Source organism: Xenopus laevis, chromosome 7S (assembly GCF_017654675.1).
Source record: "Xenopus laevis strain J_2021 chromosome 7S, Xenopus_laevis_v10.1, whole genome shotgun sequence".
NCBI classification, from domain to species: domain Eukaryota; kingdom Metazoa; phylum Chordata; class Amphibia; order Anura; family Pipidae; genus Xenopus; species Xenopus laevis.
The window spans coordinates 2,634,272-2,651,163 of NC_054384.1; the positions used below are offsets into that span (position 1 = coordinate 2,634,272).

Consider the following 16,892-nt stretch of genomic DNA (forward strand, 5'->3'; position numbering starts at 1 on the left):
CCTTCTGCCTGGCCGAACCAAATCCTAATTTGCATATGTAAATTAGGGACGGGGAGGGAAATCACGTGACTTTTGTCACAAAACAAAGAAGGAAAACTAATTTGCATATGCAAATTAGGGTTCGGATACGGTTCAGTATTCGGCCGAATCTTTCGCAAAGGATTCGGGGGTTCAGTCAAATCCAAAAAAATGGATTCGGTGCATCCCTAATAATTATATAAAAAATAAAATAAAAAATGATGACTAATTGCAAATTAATTTAGAATAATGCAGTCTGGATTGCACAATAAAGGGGAACTAACCCACCTTTTATCTATCCCTGCCTCCATTCTCTGAGTTAAGCCTGATTGCCGTGTTCCTGGGAGGCTGGATGAGGAATCGGTGAGGCTCATGTGCTGAAAACAAACTACAAGCTATGGAAACATATTAGAGCGGCCCCTCCAGCGGGCCCTTTATTTTATCTGCAGCTGCCAGTGCTCAGTTTTACCATTGAAGCCTCTGCCAAGTCAGCTCGGGTGACAGTTGTAGTGAGAACTCTATGAATTTATAACTGTCACCCGAAGAAACACTTTCCTGGCTCCCAGTGCCGGGGTGTCGTGCCAGAACCAGTCCCTCGCACCCAACAACAATGAAATCACTTCTGGGCACGGGATCATTATTGTGCAGCAGGAACAGCCGGAAAACTGGGAATCCAATAAAGAAATACAAATCCCACGCCGGCTCTTCCCATGATCCTCCTCTCTGCGCCTTCATTTAAATGACAATCATATTAGCCAGACCGGGGGGGGGGGGGGTCGCTGCTTCTCTTACTGGAAATACTACAGGATTTCTTCTAAGGACACAGAAGGCTTTAAAGGGTAAGTAAAAGGGATCTGCAGACTTTTCTATATGGACCAAATTCTGCTTAATCCCATATCATATATAATGTAGAGGAATTAGATGAAGGAGATTTTTACAGGAATTTAGGGGACTGCTGAATTGTGCTTAGTACAGGGAATACCTATGCTGCCATAGTTTTATGGGATCTCTCTGTACAGACTATGAGCAAACTTAGGGGACTGTTCCTGCTGAATTGTGCTTAGTACAGGGAATACCTATGTACCATAGTTTTATGGGATCTCTCTGTACAGACTATGAGCAAACTTAGGGGACTGTTCCTGCTGAATTGTGCTTAGTACAGGGAATACCTATGCTGCCATAGTTTTATGGGATCTCTCTGTACAGACTATGAGCAAATGTAGGGACGGTTCCTGCTGAATTGTGCTTAGTACAGGGAATACCTATGTTGCCATAGTTTTATGGGATCTCTCTGTACAGACTATGAGCAAACTTAGGGACTGTTCCTGCTGAATTGTGCTTAGTACAGGGAATACCTATGCTGCCATAGTTTTATGGGATCTCTCTGTACAGACTATGAGCAAACTTAGGGGCTGTTCCTGCTGAATTGTGCTTAGTACAGGGAATACCTATGCTGCCATAGTTTTATGGGATCTCTCTGTACAGACTATGAGCAAACTTAGGGACTGTTCCTGCTGAATTGTGCTTAGTACAGGGAATACCTATGCTGTCATAGTTTTATGGGATCTCTCTGTACATTCTCTTCTACAAGCACACAAAAGGCATCTCTAATATAGAATATCTGCATTAAGCAAGAAGGGCTGCTGAGCAGTGTGTGTAATACAAAAGCCGAATATTTTCTCTGTTGATTCCCCCTGACATTGGCTCCCCAGGGACACACGGGCTGATGGATTATATTAATTACTTGTCTTTGGGGGGGGGCAGTGCAAGATCAGGGGGGGTTGCTTTATCCTGTGCTACAATGTTACCAACCTATAGGCTCTAATACAGCTCAGCCTGTAACACCAATGAAAGGGGGGACCATCCATAAAAGGGGGTGCTCAACTGCTCACAACAACGATCGAAGGCACATAGTATGTCCAGGTCTAGTAACCCATAGCAACCAGGTGATTGCTTTCCAGGAGTTGAGCTGTTAACATGTTAAAATGTTCAGAACCTCAGCAATAAAGTTTAACCCAGGGCCCTCCAGTTGTTATTCAATTCGAAAGAAATATGTTATTTATTGTACAATAATAAATATATATTGTAGTTCAGTCGTATAGGGGGGCCATACATTGCTTAATTTTTCCCGATCTAGTGCTCACCCCCACCCCCAGGGTTACTGCGTGGGATTTTTTGGGTTATTATTGGGAGAAATGTAAATTCCCATGAAATATGAAGCCGCCGCGTTCCATAGAAATCCTATTAGAGCAGCTTGACATCGGCACAAATTCAGAAAGGGGAGAAAAACGTTCTTTGCCGGAGATTTATCCGCCATACGGAGAGCGCTGGATATTTCCATATATTATTCTCTTTCTTTGATTTCCACTGGAATGTCTCAGCTGTGAACCCTTAAATATCATGGGGTGCACACGGGGAACGCAAGGATATAATATAACAGGTAGGTGATGTTGTAAAGGGTCAGTTTGGGTGAATTTCCCCTTATTTCAGTCTTTCTGGTGTTTGTATAAAGGGCAGGACATTTACATGGGAATTGGATTCTCTGACACTACTTTGCTGTCTCTTTACTCAGAGGAGAGACACGGCGACTGCTGCAGCGCAGACATCAGTTCTGTGACACCCAAAACGTGAATAAATGGACTGCGAGGAGACAGTCCCCCTATTGCACCTCTCAATCACTTGACTCCTCTGTATCCTCAGGAGACAGTGGGGATAGAGAAATGTTACTCTAAACTGCTGCACCGCAAACTAGAGAGACATCTGAGCAGACTGGGAGTCTCATTGTGAAGAAAGAGGGGAAAGTGCGAACCAGACGGAGAAAAGAAAGGGAGACTGTTTATTTAATAACCAACAGGGCTGTGACTCCAAGGGAATAACACTGACACCTACAGGCTCTGCGCAACATTGCAGGAAAATGAACCTGAATCAGTGATTTACTCTTATAGGAGAGATTGTCTCTCTTACCTTCATATAAAGGCACAAGGCTGCAGGCTGAGTTATACAGGGAACTCTGAGTATCACTCATGTATTATAAGGGATAATGTACCCCCTACTGTAAATGATAAGGATATTAGAAGTCACTGAGGGGTTGTTCTATGACCATATAAAGGCACAAGGCTACAGGCTGAGTTATACAGGGAACTCTGAGTATCACTCATGTATTATAAGGGATAATGTACCCCCTACTGTAAATGATAAGGATATTAGAAGTCACTGAGGGGTTGTTCTGTGACCATATAAAGGCACAAGGCTGCAGGCTGAGTTATACAGGGAACTCTGAGTATCACTCATGTATTATAAGGGATAATGTACCCCCTACTGTAAATGATAAGGATATTAGAAGTCACTGAGGGGTTGTTCTGTGACCATATAAAGGCACAAGGCTGCAGGCTGAGTTATACAGGGAACTCTGAGTATCACTCATGTATTATAAGGGATAATGTACCCCCTACTGTAAATGATAAGGATATTAGAAGTCTCTGAGGGGTTGTTCTGTGACCATATAAAGACACAAGGCTGCAGGCTGAGTTATACAGGGAACTCTCAGTATCACTCATGTATTATAAGGGATAATGTACCCCCTACTGTAAATGATAAGGATATTAGAAGTGACTGAGGGGTTGTTCTGTGACCATATAAAGGCACAAGACTGCAGGCTGAGTTATACAGGGAACTCTGAGTATCACTCATGTATTATAAGGGATAATGTACCCCCTACTGTAAATGATAAGGATATTAGAAGTCACTGAGGGGTTGTTCTGTGACCATATAAAGGCACAAGGCTGCAGGCTGAGTTATACAGGGAACTCTGAGTATCACTCATGTATTATAAGGGATAATGTACCCCCTACTGTAAATGATAAGGATATTAGAAGTCACTGAGGGGTTGTTCTGTGACCATATAAAGGCACAAGGCTGCAGGCTGAGTTATACAGGGAACTCTGAGTATCACTCATGTATTATAAGGGATAATGTACCCCCTATTGTAAATGTAAAAAGGTACTGAAAAAAAATTTCAGACTCATTTCCAGATGCAGATGAATTAAAATACCCATCATGCACAGCAGTGTAAGGGGGTGTAGATTAATAACAGCTCTTAACCTCCCAGCACAAGTCAATCCCCCAGTGTCTTGGAGCTGATTGGGAAAAGTGATTTAATTACCAACATTATATATAGAGAATTATGTAGAATTATCAGCACTGAACTATAACAAACCTTTTCCTACAAATCTTGTTTTTTATACATTCGATTTGAAAAAGCAAAAAGTGAAAATAGGCACCTTATAAAAAAAATATTTTTCATGTAAATATCACCCCTTTATAAAATCCACATTATTTGTGGTTCATTGACTGTAGACATGATGGCTGCACAGAAGTCAGTACAGTCTGCAGCAATTGTTTCAGTTTAATGCAATGACCTGTTCAGGGTGTGGATATATAAGTGTTTAGGGGTGACGCTAGTAAATAGATATAATCATTGTATGAACACAGATCAGCATTTCGTACCTGACAAAAGGGAATCCAGTTTGAAGATGTCGGAGATTCGGTTATTAACTGGTTCATACGGGGATTCCTCCAGCAGCTCGTTGCCTGTAAGAGAAACACAAGCAAAGAACATATTGAGATTAGTGATCCAGAGAGAGGGATCTGCATTCTAGATCAGTCACTATATGATCACTATAGGAGATGCAGTACCACTCACTACCACTGTACAAAACCTCCATTGACAGCAGTAGAACAGCGCCACCCGCACTGCTGCACTGAGCACAGAATGGCAGAACTTTCACATTAACCAGTATAGAGCATTCAGCCCCTGTCTGCTACTCTGACAAAATAAGAGATATTTTGCCTTGAAATAATCCAATGGACCATGACCCAGGAAAGTGACTGGGAGTCCAGTTTTACTGATTCCAAGGGATGAGAATGTGATAGGGACCTTAGATTGTAAGCTCACTGGGACAGGGACTGATGGGAATGTGATAGAGACCTTAGATTGTAAGATCACTGGGGCAGGGACTGATGGGAATGTGATAGGGACCTTAGATTGTAAACTCACTGGGACAGGGACTAATTGGAATGTGATAGGGACCTTAGATTGTAAGCTCACTGGGACAGGGACTGATGGGAATGTGATAGGGACCTTAGATTGTAAGCTCACTGGGGCAGTGACTAATGGGAATGTGATAGGGACCTTAAATTGTAAGCTCACTGGGACAGGGACTGATGGGAATGTGATAGAGACCTAAGATTGTAAGATCACTGGGGCAGTGACTGATGAGAATGTGATAGGGACCTTAGATTGTAAGATCACTGGGGCAGGGACTGGGTTAGTAACAGCATTTGCTACATGGCAATGCAAGAGTTAACAGATCTGACTGCAATAACCTGTTATAAATTCATCAGTTATATCTTTGCTGCACTCAATAGACCAGATGTCTAGCCCTACGGATTAGCATATAATAAACCTGATTTAAAAACACTACCCAACAGCCACCAGCCATAGGATGCAGGGAGTTATAGGTCAACAACATCTTCAGGGCTGTAAACATTACTGTTGCTTTTTGGCAATTGTTGTTATTGCTTTACAATCCACAATTCAACAGTTACAACATTAGTCCCCTGATACACAACTCCTGACTATACACTATGTCTCACAATTACAACCCCTTATCCAACAGCCATGACACTTTAATATACACATTAACCCCTTGAGGATGTCCTCATTGCAGCCCATTACTTTAGCCCATGTCATAACTTGCTGGCGCTGTATAAATAAGTGATGAGGGGAAGGCTGCGGGGAGTTGCTGCAACAGATCTCAGAGATGCTCCTTGTCATAACATTTGCTGCAGGGTCCTGTCTCTGCACTGACGTCTCTCTGCCCACGTGTAGAATAAGCAACAACAGGGTTTCGACATATAAGGTTATTTAAAACGATAGTATACCCAAAAATAGCTATCAAGTGAAACTCCTTGTCCCACTGTTTCATCTGAAACCCTCTGGCTGCTGCTTCGCTTTTTTTTATTCTTGGCTTTTCTTCCCCTTTAATCAAGCTGCCCAAAGGTAAGATGGCAACATAAAAACTGAAGTTGGTCTTTACTGGACCCCCTTTCCCCAACTCTTTCAAAATGAATATTATATATAGATCTATAGCAAAGGGGGAGCTTGTCCTAATTCAGGCAACTGCCACATTTGTAACATTACTTCCCCTTTAAATTCTCTTTCGGCCTCGCTGTAAAATAAACACTCTTTCTGGCAGATTCTAGAGGAGCAGAATGCTCAGTATCATTGATTTGTTTGTCTGTCCCTGTCTATTCTCTGCACTGGTGGTTCAGACTGTTGATACAATGTAAGACTTGGCAGGTGATTGACAGACCTGTCTTTGCTGCTGGGGAACTGCGACTTTTGCAACATTCTATAAAAAGTAACAAGCAGAAGTTAAAGGGGTTGTTCCCCTTTAAATGAACTATTAGTTTGATGTAGAGACTGATATTCTGAGACAATTTCCAATTGGTTTTCATTTTTTATTATTTGTGGTTTCTGACTTATTTAGCTTTTTATTCAGCAGCTCTCCAGGTTGCAGTTTCAGCCATCTGGTTGCTAGGGTCCAAATTACAATAGCAACCATGCACTGATTTGAATAAGAGGCTGAAATATGAATAGGAGAGGCCTAAAAAGATGAGTAATAAAAAATAGCAATAACAATAATAGGGATGCACTGAATGCAGGATTCGGAATCGGCCGAATCTTTCTCCCCCGGTCGAACTGAATCCTAATTTACATATGCAAATTAGGATTTGGATTTGGTTCGGCATTCGGCCAAATCTTTCGCAAAGGATCCAAAATAGTAGCATCCCTAAACAAATAATTAAAAAACTATGACAAATAAATAATTAAGACCAATTTAAAAGTTGCTTAGAATTGGCCATTCTATTACATACCAAGAGTTAATGTAAAGGTGAACCACCCCTTTAAGAAAATGCTGATTTTAACAGCGACTGTTTCCACACATCACTTTAAGAGCATCGAAAATTCTTTTAAACGTGAATTGGAAAGCTGCTTAGAATAATGTTCTCTTTTATTAGGCAAATATTTCTTTTTTGGGGTTGACTTGCCCTTTAGAGTTAAATGAGCTCTGATGGTTGTTGGCAATGTTACAAGTCAGGGAGCTCAGTAGAGGCTGCTGGGAAATGAGGCACCAACCAATGGGTTTCATTGTAACGGTGCAGTTGGGATCAGGCACCAGTCAAGATGATTATTAGTGGGGCATTAGTTGAAATAAGTTATTCAAAGGTGAACTTCCCCTTTAATAGAGAATCTTGGAGCTTTATTTATCCTTTAGTAAAGTAAATGCCTCCAGGCACATGAGTGTATCAGTCGCACCAGGGGGGAGCTATGAGACTGTCCTTTGTACTGGGAACAGCCGAATCATTTGACATCTGTTCAGCAGGGTCAGCGCCCCCAGGGGACCCTTTGCTTAGAGACTCCAGCCCGGCAAGACCAGACCCTCAGACATCTGGACTGAACACAGACCCCCGGATCCTGCAGCTGAAAAGCAACACATGCCCCAATGAAATGCTAAGGTTGACCTCTCTTTTTAGAAATCACTTACAAAAGACTTCCAGCCAGTGGCCCCGGGGCCCCACTTTATACAAAACTGACAATGAGCCCGGGGGTCTCACTGATCTGATGTCGCTCAATAACTTTAAACATGAGAAGCCCCTGGTGTTTGGGGAGTGTCACTGGGAACACACACCATATAGACACCCCCATATCATATACACACAGACAGTAACTGTATAATATATAGACACCCCCATATCATATACACACAGACAGTAACTGTATAATATATAGACACCCCCATATCATATACACACAGACAGTAACTGTATAATATATAGACACCCCCATATCATATACACACAGACAGTAAGTGTATAATATATAGACACCCCCATATCATATACACACAGACAGTAACTGTATAATATATAGACACCCCCATATCATATACACACAGACAGTAACTGTATAATATATAGACACCCCATATCATATACACACAGACAGTAAGTGTATAATATATAGACACCCCCATATCATATACACACAGACAGTAACTGTATAATATATAGACACCCCCATATCATATACACACAGACAGTAACTGTATAATATATAGACACCCCCATATCATATACACACAGACAGTAAGTGTATAATATATAGACACCCCATATCATATACACACAGAACAGTAACTGTATAATATATAGACACCCCCATATCATATACACACAGACAGTAAGTGTATAATATATAGGACACCCCCATATCATATACACACAGACAGTAACTGTATTAATATATAGACACCCCCATATCATATACACACAGACAGTAAGTGTATAATATATAGACACCCCCATATCATATACACACAGACAGTAACTGTATAATATATAGACACCCCCATATCATATACACACAGACAGTAACTGTATAATATATAGACACCCCCATATCATATACACACAGACAGTAAGTGTATAATATATAGACACCCCCATATCATAACACAGACAGTACTGTATAATATATAGACACCCCCATATCATATACACACAGACAGTAAGTGTATAATATATAGACACCCCCATATCATATACACACAGACAGTAACTGTATAATATATAGACACCCCCATATCATATACACACAGACAGTAAGTGTATAATATATAGACACCCCCATATCATATACACACAGACAGTAACTGTATAATATATAGACACCCCCAGATCATATACACACAGACAGTAACTGTATAATATATAGACACCCCCAATATCATATACACACAGACAGTAACTGTATAATATATAGACACCCCCATATCATATACACACAGACAGTAAGTGTATAATATATAGACACCCCCATATCATATACACACAGACAGTAACTGTATAATATATAGACACCCCCATATCATATACACACAGACAGTAACTGTATAATATATAGACACCCCCATATCATATACACACAGACAGTAAGTGTATAATATATAGACACCCCCATATCATATACACACAGACAGTAACTGTATAATATATAGACACCCCTATATCATATAACACACAGACAGTAAGTGTATTAATATATAGACACCCCATATCATATACACACAGACAGTAACTGTATATTATATAGACACCCCCATATCATATACACACAGACAGTAAGTGTATAATATATAGACACCCCCATATCATATACACACAGACAGTAAGTGTATAATATATAGACACCCCCATATCATATACACACAGACAGTAAGTGTATAATATATAGACACCCCCATATCATATACACACAGACAGTAAGTGTATAATATATAGACACCCCCATATCATATACACACAGACAGTAACTGTATAATATATAGACACCCCCATATCATATACACACAGACAGTAAGTGTATAATATATAGACACCCCCATATCATATACACACAGACAGTAACTGTATAATATAAATAGACATATATAGTCACATAAATTAAAGTCAATATGAAGAGGTGGAAGAAGGTTCTGCAGCGCAAGAGAAAGTCTTGTTTCACATTAAAAGGGACCCGTCCCCTAAAAAAATGATTCCAAATCCTATTTTATCATGTTAGTCAAAATGAACTTTAATTACAATTTTTATAAATTGCTTGAATCTTGTTTTCTATGCCTAGAAGAGGGACAGGCAATATTTGATTGACAGCTGAGATGTTTAAATGAGCTTACAACAGCTATGAACACTTTAATAAAAATAGAAATTGGATTTCATGTTTAATTTGAAAAGGACTTTAATTATACAGATTTTTGTGTCTGGGTGACGGGTTCACTTTAACTTATACTTAATAATTATACTTTAAAGAAACCTTAAAATATAAATGCATTGAGCAAAGCCGTTACATGTGTTGCACTGTTTGAGAATAGTGATGGGCGAATTTGCGCTGTTTAGTTTCGCCGAAAAATTCTCGAATTTTCCGTGAAATTCGCGAAATGGCGAAAATTTGCGAAACGGCGCCAGCATCTCGTTTTTGACGCCTGGTGGCCGTTTTTCACGAATTTATTCGCTGGCGGGGAATCGCCCAAATTTGCAGCGAATTTGCGCCTGCCGAATAAATTCGCCCATCACTATTTGAGAAAAAGAAAGTGAATGGGGGACCCACCTTGCAGACTCTGGTACATGCTCCAGTAGATCCGCAGACAGTTCTTCTCCTTCTTCATTCCCCTCTTGCAGCGGCAGTTGTACAGCGACTTTTGTTTAAGTGCTTCGGCCGCGTTTTTACACTCATCCTTGGCTTCCAGGCCGATCACTTTGCTGAAGTTGCTCTCCTTGCCCGCAACGCACTGCCTGAGCGTCCGGTACTTAGCGCTGCACTCCGGCTCCTTCAGGCACTGCTCGCTGGCTTTAACGCAATCCAATCGCTCGACCGCGGGTAATCGCCTCACCTCGGCCGCCAGCAAGGCATCTGCAAGGGAACAGGAATAGTGAGACATGATCTCAGCAGGACATACATATTAATAGGGATGCACTGAATCCAGGATTCGGCCGAATCCTTCTGCCTGGCCGAACCGAATCCGAATCCTAATTTGCATATGCAAATAAGGGCCGGGGAGCGAAATCGCTGACTTATTGTCACAAAACAAGGAAGTAAAAAATGTTTTCCCGAATATGCAAATTAGGGTTCGGATTCGGTTCGGTATTCGGCCAAATCTTTAGCGAAGGATTCGGTGGTTCGTCTGAATCCAAAATAGATGATTCGGTGCATCCCTATTTATTTATATTAATAAAATGTATTTATAAAGCTCCAACCTATTCCGCAGCGCTGTACAATAAGTGGCTTTATACACAATAGGGTCAGTCAGGTATGAACCCCAGAAACAACCCCCAGTCTCTACACCAGATCACCACCAGATCCTTAATCTAAAGCTCCCTATAGACCCATGAACCAAGTGTAAATTGGTCGCTATGTATATAATTCTGCATATCCAATGTATAAAGCCATTTATTGTACAGAGCTATGGAATAGGTTGGAGCTTTATAAATACATTTTATTAATAATTGTACTAAATTGAGGATTTGTCACTTCATATTGCAGCTTTCTGAAACTTCTAAAGGGATAAATCCTTTGTGCCCATGAGGTACCTGGGCCCCTGTGCTGCTGCACCCCCTGCAGATACACCCCATATAGATACAACTCCCTGCAGATACACCCCCATATAGATACAACTCTCTGCAGATACACCCCCATATAGATACAACTCCCTGCAGATACAGCTCTATAGATACACCCCCTGCAGACACACCTCCATATACATACACCCCCTGCAGATACACCCCATATAGATACAACTCCCTGCAGATATACCCCATATAGATACAACTCCCTGCAGATACACCCCCATATAGATACAACTCTCTGCAGATACAGCTCTATAGATACACCCCCTGCAGATACACCCCATATAGATACAACTCCCTGCAGATACACCCCTATAGATACACCCACTGCAGATACACCCCATATACATATACCCGCAGCAGATACAGCTCTTTAGAGACAACTCCCTGCAGATCCACATTAGACAATAAAAGCCATATTGTCCCAGAGACATGAGCAGGCAGTTTGGTCGGTGTGTGATGCATGAAAGGGTTAATGAATAAGGAGCTGCTGGTTTGTGTAGATTGTCCCATTGCCCCTGCGCCTGGGGAGGGACAAACACATTCGATTGTGGGAGCGGTGCCACATGGCCGGCAGACTAATATTAAGAACAAACAGAGCGATTCTCCCCTCCCAGTTGTACAGACAGTGATCTGCTCCTATTTCATTTTTATTCTCTCAATCGCCCATAGGGCACCCCAACATCTGCGCCCCTTTACTCTGCCCTGACATTCAGTGCGTTACACTTTGTCTCATTAATAAGAAATAAAGTCTTGGGAAGTGCCACAATATTTCTCTCTTGTCTGGGTGACTTGGTGCTGGCACAATATAATGTAAATAAGAGCAATAAGATAAGCACCCATTCAGTGCCAGGAACACCAGTGTAGCCCCCACCCAACACCCAGTACACTTCCCACTGCACCCAAACAATAAGTTCATTGTGTCTGAGCCTGGAGTCCAACACTGGGCACCCTGCCTGCCACCCTCAGTATCAAACTGCCACCCTGTGTATCAAACTGCCACCCTGGGTATTAAACTGCCCACCTGGGTATTATACTGCCACCCTCAGTATCAAACTGCCACCCTCAGTATCAAACTGCCACCCTCAGTATCAAACTGCCACCCTCAGTATCAAACTGCCACCCTCAGTATCAAACTGCCACCCTGGGTATCAAACTGCCACCCTGGGTATTATACTGCCACCCTGTATATCAAACTGCCACCCTGGGCATCAAACTGCCACCCTGGGTATTATACTGCCACCCTGCTGGGACCATGGGCACTGGCACAATGACACATATTGGCTGCAGGGCAAAGGGTGTGTGACTAATATACAGTATATATATATATATACAGCATTATACCCCTCTATTATCACTATGGCAAAGCCTACACCTGCAGCTCCACGCTCTCTATTGTACAAGATATATATATATATATAATGCTTGTGTCCGATCCACTGGGTATATGATTATCTCTGTATAACACAATCTATAGAGAAAGTGACTAAAGTGACTGATCCACAAGATATAATGTGACTTATAACTATATATTCGCTTCTCTCTCTCTCTCTCTCTCTCTCTCTCTCTCTCTCTCTCTCTCTCTCTCTCTATATATAAATATATATATAACAGTGGATACTGAATATCCTATAAGTGGTTTATTGTTGTTTCTCTATAACACAACGTGCAGCACTTGGGTCGGATGCGATAGTAACACAACAGGAGGATACGGGTGCCACTAGTTCTCTCTCAGCAGCTCAGTCTAACAGAGGGGAGGCGAATAGACGCAGTGAAGTTGCACAACTGAGCACTTGTTCCAGGAATTGCTGTAAATACACAGACACTAGAGAGACAGTGTAACGTGTGGATCCATTGTGACATCGCAGCTCAGTCGGAAGCAGTTATCACATACAGTAGATAGAGCGCTGCGCCCGGGGCACACTATGCAGTGGAAGTGAATGTTTATATAAATGAGGGAATTGATATTGATGTATCGGCAGCTGAGACACTGGGAAGGGCAGATACAGTCGCTGGATACATTGTGACATCGCTCCCGGGCAAAGCACGTGTTGTTCTGTATAGTCAGGATATTAGGGGGGATATAGGAAATATATGAAGTTTAATCGCTCAGCTACAGATTACTAATGCCCAGCTGCTGTCCCTTTACAGTAAATAGCCAAATAATCACAGGTCCATCTTTATTCACCGGCACTGGACTTTGTTCTACTGAAGCCGGTCCTGTTATACAGTCAGAACTCTCCCCCTGTCCTGAAATGTTTCTCATCTGGTCCTTATAAAACACTCATGTACCGACTCCTGACCCACTCGTGACAACAGTCCACCCGAGACTTAAAGCAACTTGTACCCACAGTATCACTGGTACCAGATACTGAACCTAGGATGTACCAGTCACTCACATCCCCATCAGAACCTCCCCAGCTTGAGCCCAACACTCACCCGTATTAGACCCAACTTGTGCCCAGAGTCCCACGGAGACACAGATTGTACCTGAGCCAGACCCTGTGCCCATAGAACCCACAGACCCGCCGAGACCCAACTTATAGACCCCATTTTGTTCCACAGACCCAGCAAAGCCGACCCAGACTGTATGGGGCACAAAAATCCAATTACATCCCAACCCCACATGAAACCAGACCAGCCTGACCCACTTTATGCCAAGGGGCAAAGCAAGTTCTGTCCCCAGAGCAGCACATCCCAGAGTTTCTCTTCTCACCCGAACCCCCACACAGACCCACATATGCCCAGCTGGTGCCACGCACAGAACTTACCCATTAAAGGCAACACCAGGTAGAGGGTGACATGGAACATGGTGATGGGCAGGGACAGGTGCCAAGGAAAGATTAGGTGCCACTGACTCTCCCCAGAATTCAGCTCAGACAGTAACAAGTATCCCCAGAGTTTCATCCAGACCCACAAAGTCCATATCCACAGGGCACAGAAGTCAGATCCAAGATTAGGAACAGCCTGGCACCACCATCCAAGGACTGGCACATAGACTGGCACACGGGTATCAAATCCCAAATACTCTCCCAGAGCCCAGGAGCCTCAGAGAAGCACAAACCCAAGTCAGGGAGCGGATTCCAGAGCAGAAATCAAAGCCAAGAGAAAAAGGAGAAGCCACAGAGTCAACAAAAGCCCAAAAGCGCCCGAAACAGCCCGAGAGCTCCTGAAACAGCAGCGACTGGAGATCCGAGTGAGAGACCAGCAGCAGCTTCTGTGCAGAGAGAGTGAGAGTCGGACACTGACAGAGGCACAGGGGGAGGGAAGGGGGAGGTTTGGGGTTGGGGGGGGGGAGGCTGATGCTTCACACAATGAGGGTAAGGGGAGCTTTGGTGCAGTGTGAGGGCAATGTGATACCAGGACTCACTCTCATCTCACTGTGGGGCACAAATAGGAGGCGGCACATAATTCACTATATAAATATTCAGGGAGGTGCCAGTCCCAACTATGGGCAGAATCTCTGGTGCAGCTGCTCCGTCTCAGTTTTACCCTCTCACCCCCAGGAGCTAATTATTGTATAGGGTGCAGGGAGTAGCTGGGCTCTGCCATTGAGGAATGAGGATTTGCACTGGCACTGCTGGTACATCAATGAGTTGCCTCGAAATCTTAATTGTTCCACTGTGTTTTATCTCTTTATCTGGTTCCTGCTATAGACTTAACCCCCATATCATATTCACACTAGGGATGCACCCAATCCACGATTCAGCCTTTTTCAGCACTCGATAGGCCACTCAATAGAATTGTTTCCATGCTCATGTGTTGGCTGAAGGGGAGACAGCAGAATACACGACTTCTGTACTTTGTTATGGGTGGTGTCCCCTCCATTACATCTTCGAGACATATCAGTTCTAATAATAAACATTATGGACAACAGTAATTCACCTCTAGTAATCAGGAAGGGGCCCCCCCAAAGGTCCATTATTGGCTTGATCCCCCCGTTTCCCTATAATATTAGAAACCCAGACAACTTCAAATGCAGAAAAGATTCAAACTTTATCCCTTCCCACCTGAAAGCAGTGCCCCCCTGGTGGTAGGTAGCCCCCCTATTGTTGCGGTTGCCCAGTGTTGACCCGTGTATCTATAGAAAGTGGTTGTTGGACTTTTTAATGTTTAAGCCCCCAATGGAGATCTAAGGTTTGTTCAGGTTACAAATATAGGAAAGTATTGGGGTATCGTTCATCAATAATCCCATGAATATCTCGGGCAGTGGATAAATGTTCACCCCAAAACTCAACATAACTGACTTCTAGGTGAGCTTTTAGGGGTCTCTAGGAGAGCATCAATGCATTCTCCCCAAATCTCTCTCTAACAGGCTGAGCACCCCCACCCCTGCTCCAGGACCCCCTGTTTTCTCCAAGTGGCATACCAAGGCTTCATGGTCCTAGCACCTGCCTGTCTGTGTTCCTGTAAATAAAGGACATTTCTGCGCCCGGCCCATAAAGTTGGCCATAGATGATGAGATTTTTAAAAGATCAGATCCTGATCGTGAGACCACAATCTTCTCAGAACGATCGTACGAATTGTCCATCAACTAAAAAGACCAATTTGGCAGGAAAACAAAGGGGAGCTGCTTGGCCCTGCAGACATAGATACATTGCACTGGGACCCACAAAGATTTTTTGACCTGGTCGATCAATTTCCTGACAGATGTCGGCCGAAAAATCGTAAGATGAATCCCACTAACCGCACGATAATTTCGAAGGATTAGTCGGACTTCGCTAAAATCGGTCGTTCGGCGAGAGAAATCTTTGCGTCTATGGGGAACTTAATCTGCAGAAACAGGGACTGGGGAACTGGAGAGGGAAAAGCTGGAATTGGAACAGATCTGTATCTCTCCCATTATATCCCAGTATCCCGGCCTCCCAGCAGGAGCTTAATTACACTCAATGTATCAGAGCAGCAGCTTTAATTGGATGTTTCCCCCAAGGACCCCGGCCCCTTCTTTATACAAAGGGTTTTAGGATTAACGTTTAGACCTTTCCATATGTTTTGTGTCTGGAGTTTCTTTTTCCCAAAAGGGATTAAGGTTAAAGCTTAGAGTTTCCCCAAATGAATTCAGACTTTATGTTTAGGGCCCACAGTCCCCCGTGGGGTTTCAGGGGGAAGAGCCAAGGTACAGACCTAATCAGTAATAGAATAAATCCTAAATATGTGTGCGGAGATCTGTAATAGGCTGCAAGGGGGATGGTTCTGGGGCTCCACCTGCTGGATGAGTGAAGCCATTGCATCAGGGAGGGACTACAAAGATGTCGGTGCTTTTCCTGGGGACACACACAATTCATGTTGTGCTTGATAAATAAATAATCTCAAGCAGAAATCTATAGTAGTTCTATAGTAGAAAACTATAGTAGTTCTATAGTAGAGACCTATAGTAGTTCTAAAGTAGAGATCTATAGTAGTTCTATAGTAGAGATCTATAGTAGTTGTACAGTAGAGATCTATAGTAGTTCTATAGTAGAGAGCTATAGTAGTTCTATAGTAAAGATCTATAGTAGTTCTATAGTAGAGTTCTATAGTAGTTGTACAGTACAGAACTATAGTAGTTCTATAGTAGAAATTTATATTAGTTATATAGTAAATATCTATAGTAGTTCTATAGTAGAGACCTATAGTAGTTCTATAGTAGA

At 42.6% G+C, this 16,892-nt stretch overlaps 1 protein-coding gene across 2 annotated transcripts in view; it reads right to left on the reverse strand.

Moving 5' to 3' along the window:
- Positions 1–14,655, reverse strand: part of LOC108697312 (GDNF family receptor alpha-1) — a 71,430-nt gene extending 56,775 nt beyond the window's left edge. The window contains exons 1-3 of one of the 2 annotated variants that reach the window (XM_041570810.1): positions 14,034–14,655; positions 10,247–10,549; positions 4,525–4,608 (exon numbers count right to left, since the gene is read on the reverse strand). In XM_041570810.1, the coding sequence (XP_041426744.1) occupies positions 4,525–4,608; positions 10,247–10,549; positions 14,034–14,169 (523 nt within the window). In that variant the 5' untranslated portion in view covers positions 14,170–14,655. The remainder of the gene's footprint in view (positions 1–4,524; positions 4,609–10,246; positions 10,550–14,033) is intronic. The other variant, XM_018227240.2, reaches the window with a different exon arrangement.
- Positions 14,656–16,892: the final 2,237 nt, after the last annotated feature.